Here is a 16,165-nt window from a genome sequence, read left to right as displayed (position 1 = left end):
GCAGTATTGAAAAAAATGCTGGTTTCCCTCTTAAAATAACTCAAGGTCTCTAGTAGGAAGATTCTTATTGTTAAGATTAAATAGCATCCATAAAAGGATTGCACAGTACACCTGTAATCCTAGCAGCTCAGGAGGCTCAGGCAGGATAATTGTGAGTAGTTCAAAGCCCGCCTCAGCAAAATTGAGATGCTAAGCGAATCAGTGAGACCCTGTCTCTAAATAAAATACAAAACAAGGCTGGAGATGTGACTTGGTGGTCAAGTGGTTCCCCTGAGTTCAATCCTTGGTAACCCCCCAAAAAAGAAGGGTTACAGAATAAAAAGAATGTAGTAAGATATAAATAATCATGTCAAAAATCAAACATGTTAAACATTTTTATAGTTACAAAGAGTTTCTATTATCTTATCTCATCTGTTTTTTAGCAGAATCCTATGAGCCATAAAGGTCAATTGTTATGCCTAATATATAAGGAAAAAAAAGTGTGACTTGTATAAATTAAATGGCCTGACCACTGTTGCCTTACAAGTGTATAACGGAGTGAATTCTTTTTGACTAACAGCCCAGTGCTCTTTACATTACTCCAATCTATTTGTTCATGCCGGACAGTTGGCAAGTATCAAACAATTCAAAATCTAATGGATTCTGAGATTGTGTCTGAATGATCCTTGGAAAAAGAAGACAACATCTAAAGTAGTAATGGACTGCCTCTTTTCTTGGTCATTTTCAGGATACTCCTGGCTTCTTGAGGACCATGCTAAGCTCAGTATACATTTTTTTTTAAGGTGCTTTGGATCAAATGCATCATGTTTTGTGACTACATCACTTTGTTTCTAGCATTTTCTGAAGGTAGCTATTTGGAAAGGACTCCCTTCCAACTACTGTGAAAAGATTGGTTTCCTTTGTGTAGGCTAGGAATCACATGTTCCTAAGTTCCACAAATGCTGAACTCCATCCCTTTCTTGATCCTTAGGCCATTTTGTGAACAGATGTAACCTTTCCTCCCACACATACCTTCTTTTTCCCCTTTAAGAGTGCAAATGAACCTAGAGATGGATAGTATATCATACCTCTGTGCTCTCAGTGCCTGGCTAAAAATATGACATATGATAATATCTTTAAAAATGCTTTTGCTTTTGAAATACTATTCCAAGTTAACTTTTTAGGAAAACTTTTTTTGAGGAAAAACATGTGAAAGAGGATCAGTTTTGAATGTGCCATGACACTTCCCTCCCTCCTTGTATTCATGTTGATCTCTTGAGAATTCTTTCTTGAGGACAATTCCCAGGAAAATAATGGATGCTGAGAAAAGTACTAGCAATTACCATGTCCACTTGAGGGCAAGACAGTAAAAGAGGTCCTAACTCTCCCTAACATAAACATGAGTCTATTGAAAACTGGCTTCAAGGCCAGAACAGATGGAAGTACACAGCTCTCTGTGGGAAAGAGCCTTTTGAGAGAAAGTAGAATTTCTGATTTTCAAAGAGTAAGAAAAGAGCCTGTTTTGTTTATTCCCACAATTATAGTGATTTGGTTTCAGCCTAAACAAGCACCACAAGCAAATACTGGCAGGCAGAGTCTCTCTGAGAGCAGCCAAACAAATCAGTTTCATTTCCTTCCAAGACCTGGTTTGGCTGATCCATCCATAGAAAAGCAGAACAAAAGGCAGGGCCTACTGCACCCTAATGTTCCAAGTGGCTCATTCAGCTCAGGAGTTATTTATAGTAATCTGGCTCCTGCAGAGGACTTCCTGCTCTGTTCAGCAAATGGAAGCTCCAGGACCAAAGTGGTAGACGTAGCTGAGGGTGTAAGTGGTGCTTAGATCTGCTAGCTCATTGTGTTTTTGGTCTAGCCATGCCTTTGGACCACTGTGGTGAACATTGCTCTCTGAACAGGCTCATCTTCTTCTTGTGTTTATTCTATTTGTAGATGTTGCTATGAGGACAGATTCATCAAAAATGACTGATGTGGAGTCTGTGGTCACCAATTTTGCATCTTCAGCGAGGACAGGCCGCCGCAATGCCTTACCAGACATCCAGAGTTCAGCTGCCACTGGCGGAACCTCTGATTTGCCCCTCAAACTGGAGGCCCTCTCCATGAAAGAAGGTAGTGCTCTTAATCCTTGCAAAATCAGCAGTACTCCTGGCTTTTTGTTGTTGTTGTTTCGTTTTTTGTTTGTTTGGTTTTGTTTTCTAAAACCTCTCAGGTCTTGTTTAAAGCTAAGTAGATTTTTCTGGCTTTCTGAGAGAAGACAAAAATTTCATCTTTTCATTTAATAGTATATATGGGAAAATAATATTCTATTTCTTTATTGAATGTATGTGATCATACACAGATCTAATAGAAATAGAGTTGAACAAAAATGATCCTCCCTTTAAGGAACATACAAAATTGATTGAGAAGCACTCAGAAATGAAATAATTTTCTTTCTCCCATTCCTTAGCCAATAATTCTGGAAGCTTCTGCTTCATTGTCATATTCTACAGTCCTTCCACTCCTTCTACTGAAGAAGTTTATTATCAATTCCAGATGAAACTTTTTAAAGTGAATCATTTTTCAACTAGTAGAACAAGTTAAGAAAACAGTGAGCTGTCAAAGCAAAGATGGAAAATCTTGGATCTTTCTCTATTATTTGCATACAGTTCCTATTGCTTCCTGAGTTTAGGCTTTTGAAAATAAAAATAAGGATATTGTTTTAGTCAGCTTTTTCATTGCTATGACCAAAAGACCCAACAAAAGCAATTTTAAGGAAGAAAAGTTTGTTTAGGGGCTCACAGTTTCAGAGTTCTTAGTCCATAGAAAGGGGGCTTGAGATGAGGCAGAACATCATGGCAGAAGAGTGTAGGGGAGGAAAGCAGCTGGGGACATGACACCAGGAAGGAGAAAGTGAGAGCGCACCCCCCTTCATGGACAAAATATAAACCCCAATACAACTCCATCCACACATCTCCTCCATTCATATCCTACCTGCCCATAGTTACCACTCAGTTAATCCCTGCCAGGGAATTAACTGACTGATGGAGTTAAGACTCTCAGAACCCAATCATTTCACCTCTAAACCCAATCATTTCACCTCTAAACCTTCTTGTATTGTCTCACACATGAGCTTTTGGGGGACACCTAATATCTAAACTACAACATGTATTTTCAATAAAAGTATTAGAAGAAGCCCTTCACTTAAATGTGTAGATAAAGATTAGAACTGGGGATGAAGCTTAATGCTAGAGCACTTGCTTGGCATGCATGAGGCCCTGGGTTCCTCATTATCTATAGTCATCTACCTCTTACAACTTGGTAAACCTCACAGGAGGACAATGATGCCTTATAACAAATCAGCATGAAGTGACAGAGGGTGGCATCCCAGAAAACTAGAAAGTCTCAAAACGCCTTTTCTTACCTCCACTCTTACTATTTATTTGATCCATCATTCATCTTAGTACCTACCACATGCTAGACACTCTAAGAGCTGGAGGTATACAAGTGAGTAAGGCAGTCATAAACTCCTGCTGTCCTACATCTTATATTGCAACAGGAGACTTAGATTATGTATAAAGAAATATATAAATTAAGAATCAAAGAACTAAATTAGTGGTGTGGTACAGTTATTGGGTGACTGTTTTAGGAGAAATTAGGGAAACCCTCTCTGAAGTCTGAAGAACAACTCTATATTTTGAATAACTGAATAATCCTGCTACCAGAAGACAGGAGGTAAGAGGTAAACTCTGCAGAAGGAGCAGCTGGTAAAATACTCATAGGGTGGAACCAAATGAATGTTGTCAAGAAATAAGGACTGGTCAACCATGGCTTGAGGGAAGCACATGATGGGGAAGGTTCTACAAGATGACTTTGGAGAGATGAGCCAGTGGTAGATCTTGTGGGATTTTAGAAATTTGGGTAAAGAAATAAACTTTCATTTTTGAGTGGGAGGATTTCAAATGGGGGAGTGAAATCTCATTTGGTGTTTTAAAATATTTACTCTGTTATGTGGAAAATGGATTGTAGGGAAGCAATAATTTAAATAGTGGGATCAGTGAAGCAATCCTCATTAGGAAATCTTTTCAGGCCAAATTAAACATTTAGACTTGCAAGAACACATTGGTACCATTCTACTCAGAGGTGTCCCAGTAAAGAAGCTTCAGCAGGCAAGCAGGGAAGTATCATGTAATCTTCTAATTTGGAAGCCCTTATAGGAATTCATATGGCAGACCTGGGAATTGTCTCTTGTGTCTCCTCCTCATGAAGTGAAAACTCAGCTGCAAAGAGACAGGTCAATAGGAGCAATGGGCTAGAAGCTGAGTCTCCTGTGAGCTAATACTCTAACAAGTCCTTGGACACTGCTCTCTACTTCCCAGCTAAAGACATGCTCGTTTATGAGAGTCACTGTCCACAGGGAAGCCCAGTGCTATGGTTTCCTACAAGGCACCTAGAGTTCATATCTAGATTTTCTTAATATAGACGTATTTTACCATTTGAGTCATATTTATCATAAGTTTAGAACCAGGATGACATTATACCTTAGTATGGTTTCCTGGGTAACAGAGCTAGAAAATTAATCCCCAGTCAAGTTTGTCCTTAGAGTAGGAGAAAGCATTTTTGCTAATCTTTACTCAAGGAGAGATTGTTGCATAGTCCAATTAGAGATGATGGCTCAAAATAGTAATGATGGAGAGAGGTGGGTGGGTTAGGAATAGGTTTTATAGGCAGACTTGCTAATGAATTGGATGTGGTGGAGATACCTATGACAAGTCTAAATGGCCATATTAAGTAAGCAATTGGATATGAAGGCCAGAGAAAACTATTTCAGATATGTACATTTTTGAGTACTTGACCATGTAATTGTCAAAATATATTTTATACAATAGAGGAGAGTGTGCAAATGAAATTACCCAAAGGAGTAGATTACTTTCATGGGAGTACATTACCTTTCAATACATATGGAAAATAATGTAAAAAGGAGAAGGGAACTTAGAAAGTCCACCCTTTATGCTTTTATTGGTGCATTATAATTATACATATTCATATTTGCTCCAGTTAATTCCCCAGTAATTTCCTTTGCCTCCTCTCCTCCATCCCCTTCCTCCTGTTCCCCTTTCTATATTCTTCTTCCCATATATCCATATTTATAATATATTACACATATAATATATATTATATTATATATTAACATATATAATATATTACACATATATATAAATATATATATAAGTATAAATATATATATAATTGGTGAATTGCAATTACACATAAAAGTGTAGTTCATTGTGATATATTCATACATGCATATAGCACAATTTGGTTAATTTTATTCCTGTTCTTTCCATTTTCCTCTCTTCCTCCCCTCACCTTGATTGCTACCTCAACTCTACTGGCCTCCCTTGTGTTTTTATGAGATCTTCCCTGCCCCTTTTTAAATTCTGTTTTTCTCTATAGCTTCTAGAGATGAGAGAAAACACTCAACCCTGGATTTCCTGAGTCTGTCTTATTTTACTCAGCATGATGCTTGTTTTCCATTTGCATCCATTTACTAGCAAATGATATGATTTCATTCTTCTTTGTGACTGAGTAGAACTCCATTGTGTATATACACCACATTTTATTTATCCATTTCTCTATTGATTAACCCTTCATGCAGGTTCAGTGGCTTGCCCAAACTCACAATTAGGTGATGGTAGAATCTCTGTTTCTAAGGCCATCGCCTTTCCTATTGTATCAACTTTTCTCATGGAAATTCTCTTGGATGTTAATATATCACATACAAAAAGTATACTGTGGTCAAATAAATTTGGAATTGTTGGCTTAGCCATGATTGGTGTTTTTACCCTTCTCAGAATAAATAAAAACAAGAATTTTTATGAGTTTTCATTGCAGAGATTTTAACATGCACTTGTGCCTATAACACTGTAAGGATGGGACAAGCAGCCTCTTTGCCTCATTTCCTTGACCATCTTTGAAGAAGCATCTTACAGAATTATTGTTCTGTGAGGTACTCTGAAAGCATTGCACTACAGGTCATGATCTAACAAGGGGTGGTAAAAGCAACTGACACAAAGAAGAGTAAAAAACAGGGATAAAAATAGAAAAAAAGTGGATAATTCTGATTTATCTTAACCTATTTTATTAAAAGCATAACTCAGTAAATAGTTCAAGTACCTAAAAGATACATCATTGGATTCAGCAAATAATTTTTATATAAAATTATACAGGTTACCACTTACATAAATATAACATTTTTTGTTTGTTTTCAAAGCTAGGCTTCTGGAGAATAGAATCAACCCAGATAATTTAGGAGGCAAGATTTTCTTACTTTTCCCAAAGTTATTATTCATTAGGAGCATGAGAATGAGAAACAAGTGTTCAATAAGTTTATTCACATTTGAAATGAGTGGAACAAGTTTAAATGGAGAGTTTGATGTTTAAGACTTAGAGAAATTATGTTAAAGAAATATGTTAAAAGCATTTCACGATTACAGAACAATAACAGTAACTATCCTTGGAAGTGCATAATATTATATGCAAAACAACTGTTTTGTTTGACTACTCTTTTTCTTTCATTAACATCAAATACACAGTTAAGAACAATTATAGCCTCTTTGAGTAGTTTGGCATTTTGTTTTATCTCTAATCATCTTTGAATATGCTTCTAAGCATGTGCTTTCATAATTCAATGCAAAAAGTGAGACTGGTAAAGAAGTAATTTGGAACCATGTTTCGTATTTTTAGCTGACAACCTGAACAAGATACTAGATTGTCAACAGATGATATCCTGCTAGTCCGCATCTAACCAGTAACATGAGTTTCTAGTTCATTTCACAGAAGGAGAACTTCTTCAGGGGCCTTCATATCACTATCACTCAAATTAGATAAAAATAATATTCTTTATGAACAAGAGTATAATTTACTTATTTGACTTAGAGAATAGTCATTATTCTCTGGAACAAGAATATTAACAGAACTGACATTTCTTCTTAGAAAGTCATAATGCTTTCTAAGTAGTTTGCTCAGAATCAGTGATAGCAAATGTCGCTTAAATCATTCTAGGAATAATCTGACAATTTATATTTCATATGGGTCTAGAGTACCATTTCCTGTCAAGTCTGTTTTCCTGAGGGAGTTCTTTCAATGAACACTTATTAAGCACCAGGCAAGTGAGTGTGACAGCTAAGACTCGGACTCTCTCTTGATCCTGATTCTTCTTGCAACTATTATCCCATTTCTGGTTTTGTTTATAACAAAATTCTTTGAAAGACTGTCTGCTTTTGTGCCTCCCGATGTTCTTTGCCCCATTCTTTCTCTAAGCCTAATACAATTACACCACCCAACTGCTATTTCAAGCTCATAAACAACATTGTCTCTGCTAAAATCAGTGGTCCACTCTTCCTTTGCATCTTGCATATCTTTTAGCAGGTATATCATGATTATTGCTTCTTCCCTGAACCATTTTTCTTCCCTTAGCTTTCAGAACACTTTGCCCTCCTGGTTTTCTCTCTGCCTCACTGGCTGCCTCTCCTTGGCTTCTCCTTTCTCATCACCTCTGTCTCTTAATGGGTTGGAGGGTACCAGAACTCAGTCTTTGGACATCTTCTCTATCAGTTCTCTAACACTTGTACTATCCAGTTTCTTGGGAATAATGGTCATCTTTCCAATAATTCAGATTTGTGCCTCTAGCCTGGAGATCCCTTCAACTTCATAGTCTCATATATCTGTCTAGTTGTCATCAGTGTTTACATATCTAATAGAGACTCAAACTTAATGGGTATAAGAGCAAACTCCAGATATTCTTCCTAAAAGCTATTTTCCTCCATCTTCCTCTTCTCAGTGAGTGGTAATTTTATAATTCCAGTTGATAAAATAAAAAATACTGGAATCATCCTTCTCTCCACTCTTTCTCTCACATTTTATATTTCATCCTTCAGCAAATACTATTGAAATTGGTCCATAAAGCTGCCTATAACATATAGCTTCCTGCTACCTCTTGGATTCCATCTTCTGATTTTTATTCTTCACAATGTCCCACTAGGCAGTTCCTTTCTACTCATTGCTGCCTTGGACATCACTATTGTCTTTGCTTGAAATGTTCTTCTTCCTGCTGTCATAACTTCTCAATTCTACTCAAATCTCCCTTCCCAGAGAAGCATTCCCAGCTAATCCTATGTAAAACTGCAACCTCCAGCTCCAACATTTCTTGAAAACTCCTATTTCCTACCTTTGCTTCAATATCCTTACTGCCATTTCATTTCTCACATAATATACATTTTACTGATTTTGCTTATTGTCCATATCATTCACCAGAAGTTCCCTGAGAGCAGAATTTATGCTTCACATACAGTATGTGCTTAATAAATATTTGATGCATACAAGTTGAAGTTCTGAATAGAGTCCATCAACTTTATCTTCAAAGATGCCACCGATTGGCAGGAGCAATTTGCAGAGACTAATAAAGATTTAGTATTATTTTAATTTTATTTTTTTTATTTTTATTTATTTTTTTTAATGTTGGTTGTTCAAAACATTACATAGTTCTTGATATATCATATTTCACATTTTGATTCAAGCGGGTTATGAACTCCCATTTTACCCCGTATACAGCTTGCAGAATCACATCAGTTACACTTCATTGCTTTACATATTGATATACTCATGTCTGTTGTATTCTGCTGCCTTTCCTATCCTCTACTATCCCCCCTCCCCTCCCCTCCCCTCCCCTCTTCTCTCTCTACCCCCACTACTGTAATTCATTCCTCCCCCTTGTACTGTTTTTCCCTTTCCACTCACTTCCTCTTGTATGTAATTTTGTATAACCCTGAGGGTCTCCTTCCATTTCCATGCAATTTCCCTTCTCTCTCCCTTTCCCTCCCACCTCTCATCCTTGTTTAATGTTGGTCTTCTTCTCGTGCTCTTCTTCCCTAGTCTGTTCTTAGTTACTCTCCTTATATCAAAGAAGACATTTGGCATTTGTTTTTTAGGGCTTGGCTAGCTTCGCTTAGCATAATCTGCTCTAATGCCATCCATTTCCCACCAAATTCTATGATTTTGTCATTTTTTACTGCAGAGTAATACTCCATTGTGTATAAATGCCACAATTTTAATCCATTCGTCTATTGAAGGGCATCTAGGTTGATTCCACAGTCTTGCTATTGTGAATTGTGCTGCTATGAACATCGATGTAGCAGTGTCCCTGTAGCATGCTCTTTTTAGGTCTTTAGGGAATAGACTGAGAAGGAGAATGGCTGGGTCAAATGGTGGTTCCATTCCCAGCTTTCCAAGAAATCTCCATACCGCTTTCCAAATTGGCTGCACCAATTTGCAGTCCCACCAACAATGTACAAGTGTACCCTTTTCCCCACAACCTCGCCAGCACTTATTGTTGTTTGACTTCATAATGGCTGCCAATCTTACTGGAGTGAGATGGTATCTTAGGGTGGTTTTGATTTGCATTTCTCTGACTGCTAGAGATGGTGAGCATTTTTTCATGTACTTATTGATTGATTGTATGTCCTCCTCTGAGAAGTGTCTGTTCAGGTCCTTGGCCCATTTGTTGATTGGGTTATTTGTTATCTTATTGTCTAATTTTCTCAGTTCTTTATATATTCTGGATATTAGGGCTCTATCTGAAGTGTGAGGAGTAAAGATTTGTTCCCATGATGTAGGCTCCCTATTTACCTCTCTTATTGTTTCTTTTGCTGAGAAAAAACTTTTTAGTTTGAGTAAGTCCCATTTGTTGATTCTAGATGTTAACTCTTGTGCTATGGGTGTCCTATTGAGGAATTTGGAGCCCGACCCCACAGCATGTAGGTCGTAGCCAACTTTATCTTCTATCAGATGCCGTGTCTCTGATTTGATATCAAGCTCCTTGATCCATTTTGAGTTAACTTTTGTGCTTGGCGAGAGAAAGGGATTCAGTTTCATTTTGTTGCATATGGATTTCCAGTTTTCCCAGCACCATTTGTTGAAGATGCTATCCTTGCTCCATTGCATGCTTTTAGCCCCTTTATCAAATATAAGATAGTTGTAGTTTTGTGGATTGGTTTCTGTGTCCTCTATTCTGTACCATTGGTCCACCCGCCTGTTTTGGTACCAGTACCATGCTGTTTTTGTTACTATTGCTCTGTAGTATAGTTTGAGATCTGGAATCACTATACCACCTGATTCACACTTCCTGCTTAGTATTGTTTTTGCTATTCTGGGTCTTTTATTCTTCCATATGAATTTCATGATTGCTTTCTCTATTTCTACAAGAAATGCCGTTGGGATTTTGATTGGCATTGCATTAAACCTATAGAGAACTTTTGGTAATATCGCCATTTTGATGATGTTAGTTCTGCCTATCCATGAACAGGGTATGTTTTTCCATCTTCTAAGGTCTTCTTCAATTTCTCTTTTTAGGGTTCTGTAGTTTTCATTGTATAAGTCTTTCACCTCTTTTGTTAGGTTGATTCCCAAGTATTTTATTCTTTTTGAGGATATTGTGAATGGAGTGGTTGTCCTCGTTTCCATTTCAGAGGATTTGTCGCTGATATACAGGAATGCCTTTGATTTATGCGTGTTGATTTTATAACCTGCCACTTTGCTGAATTCATTTATTATCTCTAATAGTTTCTTTGTAGACCCTTTTGGGTCTGCTAGGTATAGAATCATGTCATCTGCAAATAGTGATAATTTAAGTTCTTCTTTTCCTATTTTTATGCCTTTAATTTCTTTCGTCTATCTAATTGCTCTGGCCAGTGTTTCGAGAACTATGTTGAACAGAAGTGGTGAAAGAGGGCATCCCTGTCTTGTTCCAGATCTTAGAGGGAATGCCTTCAATTTTTCTCCATTCAGAATGATGCTAGCCTGAGGCTTAGCATAAATTGCTTTTACAATGTTGAGGTATGTTCCTGTTATCCCTAGTTTTTCAAGAGTTTTGAACATAAAGGGATGCTGTACTTTTTCGAATGCTTTTTCTGCATCTATTGAGGTGATCATATGGTTCTTATTTTTAAGTCTATTGATGTGGTGAATAACATTTATTGATTTCTGTATATTGAACCAACCTTGCATACCAGGGATGAATCCTACTTGATCATGGTGCACAATTTTTTTGATATGTTTTTGTATCCGATTCGCCAGAATTTTATTGAGGATTTTTGCATCTAGGTTCATTAGAGATATTGGTCTGTAGTTTTCTTTCTTTGAAGTGTCTTTGTCTGGTTTCGGAATCAGGGTGATGTTAGCCTCGTAGAATGAATTTGTAGTTCTCCCTCTTTTTCTATTTCCTGAAATAGCTTGAAAAGTATTGGTATTAGTTCCTCTTTAAAGGTTTTGTAAAACTCTGCTGTATACCCGTCCGGTCCTGGGCTTTTCTTAGATGGTAATCTTTTGATGGTTTCTTCCATTTCCTCAATTGATATTGGTCTGTTTAGGTTGTCTATATCCTCCTGACTCAATCTGGGCAGATTATCTGACTTAAGAAATTTATCGATGCCTTCACTATCTTCTATTTTATTGGAGTATAAGGATTCAAAATAATTTCTGATTATCTTCTGTATTTCTGAAGTGTCTGTTGTGATATTGCCTCTTTCATCCCGTATGCTGGTAATTTGAGTTCTCTCTCTTCTTCTCTTCGTTAGCATGGCTAAGGGTCTGTCAATTTTATTTATTTTTTCAAAGAACCAACTTTTAGTTTTGTCAATTTTTTCAATTGTTTCTTTTGTTTCAATTTCATTAATTTCAGCTCTGATTTTAATTATTTCTTGCCTTCTACTTCTTTTGCTGTTGTTTTGGTCTTCTTTTTCTAGGATTTTGAGATGAAGTATGAAATCATTTATTTGTTAGTTTTTTCTTTTTTTAAGGAATGAACTCCAAGCAATGAATTTTCCTCTTAGAACTGCTTTCAATGTGTCCCATAGATTCCGATATGTTGTGTCTGTGTTTTCATTTAACTCTAAGAATTTTTTAATTTCCTCCTTGATGTCTTCTAAAACCCATTGATCATTCAGTAATCTATTGTTCATTCTCCAAGTGATGCATGATTTTTCCTTCCTTCTTTTATCGTTGATTTTCAGTTTCATTCCATTGTGATCAGATAAGATGCATGGTATTATCTCTACTCCTTTATATTGACTAAGAGTTTCCCTGTGACATAATATATGATCTATTTTTGAGAAGGATCCATGTGCTGCTGAGAAAAAAGTGTAGCTGCTTGATGTTGGGTGGTATATTCTATATGTGTCAATTAAGTCTAGGTTGTTAATTGTATTATTGAGTTCTATAGTTTCCTTATTCAACTTTTGTTTGGAAGATCTGTCCAGTGGTGAGAGAGGTGTGTTAAAGTCTCCCATGATTATTGTTTGGTGGTCTATTAGACTCTTGAACTTGAGAAGAGTTTGCTTGATGAACATAGCAGCCCCGTTGTTTGGGGCATATATATTTATGATTGTTATGTCTTGTTGGTGTATGGTTCCCTTGAGCAGTATGTAGTGTCCCTCTTTATCCCTTTTGATTAACTTTGGCTTGAAATCTATTTTATTAGATATGAGTATGGCCACTCCTGCTTGTTTCCGCAGTCCATATGAGTGATATGATTTTTCCCAACCTTTCACCTTCAGTCTATGTATATCTTTTCCTATCAAATGCGTCTCCTGCAGGCAGCATATTGTTGGGTCTTGTTTTCTGATCTATTCAACTAGCCTGTGTCTCTTAATTGGTGAGTTTAAGCCATTAACATTTAGGGTTATTATTGAGATATGGTTTGTTCTTCTAGCCATAGTTTGTTTATTAATGCTATTAAACCTGATTTGTTTTCCTCTTTGATTATTTTCCCCCCTTTACTGTCCTACCTCCTACTGTTGGTTTTCATTGTTGTTTTTCATTTCCTCTTCTTGTAGTGTTTTGCCAAGGATTTTTTGAAGAGATGGTTTTCTAGCTGCAAATTCTTTTAACTTTTTTTTGTTGTGGAATGTTTTAATTTCATCTTCCATCCTGAAGCTTAATTTCGAGGGATACACGATTCTTGGTTGGAACCCATTTTCTTTTAGCGTTTGAAATATGTTATTCCAGGATCTTCTAGCTTTTAGAGTCTGTGTTGAGAGATCAGCTGTTATCCTGATTGGTTTACCCCTAAATGTAATCTGCTTCCTTTCTCTTGTAGCTTTTAAAATTCTCTCCTTATTCTGTATGTTGGACATCTTCATTATAATGTGTCTAGGTGTGGATCTCTTATGATTTTGCACATTCGGCGTCCTGTAGGCTTCTAGGATTTGGGATTCTGTCTCATTCTTCAAGTCTGGGAAGTTTTCTTGTATTATTTCACTGAATAGATTGCTTAATCCTTTGGTTTGGAGCTCTATGCCTTCCTGTATCCCAATGACTCTTAAGTTTGGTCTTTTGATATTATTCCATAGTTCTTGAATGTTCTGCTCATGGTTTCTTAGTAGACTTGCTGAGCTGTCTATGTTCTTTTCAAGTTGAAATACTCTGTCTTCATTATCTGATGTTCTATCTTCTAAGTGATCCACTCTGCTGGTAGTATTCTCAATTGAGTTTTTAAGTTGGTTTATTGTTTCCTGCATTTCTAGGATTTCTATTTGTTTGTTTTTTATTACCTCTATCTCCCTGTGAAATTGATCTTTTACTTCCTGGATTTGTTTGTCAATGTGATCTTTCATTGTCTGATTTTGCTGTCTCATGTCTTCCTTGAGACTCCAGATCATCTGAAGCATGTATGTCCTGAGCTCTCTATCTGACATTCCATCTGTTGCAGCTATTACCTCTTCTAAAGTTGAGTTGACCTGCATTGCCTGTGGTCCTTTCTTTCCTTGTCGTTTCATACTGCTGGCGTTTCTTTCTGCTTGGTGAAATTGTTGTGTCTTTGATATTTTCCCTCTATTTATTTATATTGCTCTTGTATAGTTGAAAAATCACCCTTGCAGGGCAGGTAGTGGCTGTGATCCTCCTCCAATTAGTGTGATCCGTCTACCATGCTGGCAGGCCCTAGGTCTGCTCTGCTGGTCGGTCAAAGGTCCGCCTACCCAGCAGGCGCCAGGGGCACCTGTGTCACTCCGTAGGTTGCTGGGCCTAACCTCCCGGTGGGTCGCAGGTTCCCCTAGCTTGCAGGCACTGAGGGAGGGGCCGGTTCCGCCCCTCAGCAGGCTTTGGGCCCGATCTGCCGGTGTTCACAGTCCCGCCTACCTTGCAGACACTGGGGGAAGGGACGGGCCTGCCCCTCAGCTGGCCGACGGACCTGTCCTAGTGGGTCCGGTCCGCGTTCCCTGCAGGCGCGTGTAGCTGCTCTGTCACTTGGCTGGTTGCTGGGCCTGACCCGCCCGCCCGTGGGTTGCAGGTTCGCCTAGCTTGCAGGCACTGGGGGAGGGGCCGGTTCCGCCCCTCAGCAGGCTTTGGGCCTGATCTGCTGGTGTTCACAGTCCCGCCTACCTTGCAGACACTGGGGGAGGGGACGGGCCTGTCCCTCAGCAGGCTGCCGGCCCTGTCCTCGTGGGTCCGGTCCGCGTTCCCTGCAGGCGCGTGTAGCTGCTCTGTCACTTGGCTGGTTGCTGGGCCTGACCCGCCCACCCGTGGGTTGCAGGTTCCTAGTATTATTTTTAAATGGAAGAACAAAAGAGTGTACATTTTGAAGGATGGCAGGGAACATGGTATGTGCAATAATTGAAATTGAAAAGGCGTCTTTGTTAGTTTGCGATGGCAGTGATTTGAAGAAATGAAGGAGCCAGAGAAGGGGAAAGACAGATGACATGTAGTGGTGCAGGGTTGAAAGGGTGGAAGCAGGGGATGATCACTAGTCCACTTCTGGATGAGGCAAAAGGGTTTGGGATCATGAAGCTATTAGGCCTGGGTAGGAGGAGCAGGAGCAGGGCCAGCTCCAAAGGTGTGCAACAGGGCAGTTACACAGGGCTTGGGCTCCTGAGAGACCTGCACTACTCTTGCCATTGAAAGCTTTCGGAATTTATGAACAAGTTTGCTGCATTTTCACTTTTCATGGGGTGCTGGTAAAATACAAAACCAGTGCTTAGAAGTACTTTCCCTGTAATAGGAGGAAGAACATGACGAGTAAGCCCAGATTACAGAGGGTTTTAGAGATTTAATGGCAATAGAGCTCCTATCTGATGACTTTGGTTTAGTTTTTCCTGTGAAGTAGAAAGTCGAGTCATCTAGGTCAGTTTCAATGGTACATGCCTGTAATCCCAGTAGCTGGGGAGGCTAAGGCAGGAGGATCATGAGTATAAGGCCAGCCTTAGCAGCAGCAAGCTGTAGTAAGACCCTGTCTCTAAATAAAATACAAAATAGTGCTGAGGGTATGGCTCAGTGGTCAAGTGTCCCTGAGTATCAAAGAAGAAAGGAAGGAAGGAAAGAGAGAGAAAGAGAAAGAAAGAAAGAAAGAAAGAAAGAAAGAAAGAAAGAAAGAAAGAGGAGTCATCTAAATGCAAAGGGAGTAAAAGGTATGAAGAACCCAGAGAAAACAAAATGTAGCACAGGGAGGTGGTTAAGGTGTGGCTCATGGAGCCATTTGGCTTGGGTCCAAGCTGTCACTCTGTCACTTACTCTATGACTTTGGGCAGTCATTTAACCTGTTTGTGCTTCAGTTTACTATTTGTAAATAGAGATTGTAATCACACCTTAAGAGACTTTCTGACTTTCTGACACTTAACAACTATAGACTAGAAGAGAAAATTGATTAGGAGAAAGTAGATCCTCAAACCTGCTCCTTCATATAGTTTCATGTCTGGATTGAAGACAAAATATGTGCTCGTCAAGTATAAAATGATCAGGGTAGATAAAGGAAAAAAAACAACTTTTTTATTATATATATATATATAACCTTTTATATTATACATCATGTTACATATATATAAATATAAATTTATCTTTTTTTCCAGATGAAAAAAAGAAAGATGAAGAAACAACCAAAGACCAATTGGAAAATCCCCCAAATGAAGAAAAATGAAGGCTGATAATTAAGAGTGCTGAGTTTATGCACTTTGAAAGACTTAGTGGCTATGTTTTCCTGAGATGTTTGATCTGGTGGTAACTGTGGTGACATGTGTCATTAGATAATTTTGTTGTGGCGCTATTCATCTGGATTGCAACCATGATGTCCAATGTAGGTTATTAAATGGTAGGTTACTTACAAATTGCATCCAAGGGGAAAGTTAAGAAAGTATGAGCACTTAAATAC

At 38.2% G+C, this 16,165-nt stretch overlaps 1 protein-coding gene across 1 annotated transcript; it reads left to right on the top strand.

Annotated features, from left to right (window-relative positions):
* The first annotated feature begins 431 nt into the window (after positions 1-431).
* On the top strand, positions 432-15,934 carry Pkib (cAMP-dependent protein kinase inhibitor beta). Its single transcript, XM_077801479.1, has 3 exons — positions 432-444; positions 1,927-2,103; positions 15,867-15,934. Exons 1-3 carry the CDS (start codon positions 432-434, stop codon positions 15,932-15,934), a joined length of 258 nt encoding a protein of 85 aa, XP_077657605.1.
* The last annotated feature ends 231 nt before the right edge of the window (positions 15,935-16,165 follow it).

The sequence above is a fragment of the Urocitellus parryii genome, chromosome 8 (assembly GCF_045843805.1).
Source record: "Urocitellus parryii isolate mUroPar1 chromosome 8, mUroPar1.hap1, whole genome shotgun sequence".
NCBI classification, from domain to species: domain Eukaryota; kingdom Metazoa; phylum Chordata; class Mammalia; order Rodentia; family Sciuridae; genus Urocitellus; species Urocitellus parryii.
The sequence above is the reverse complement of the archived record's forward strand: the minus strand, read 5'-3'. Positions and strand labels throughout refer to the sequence as shown.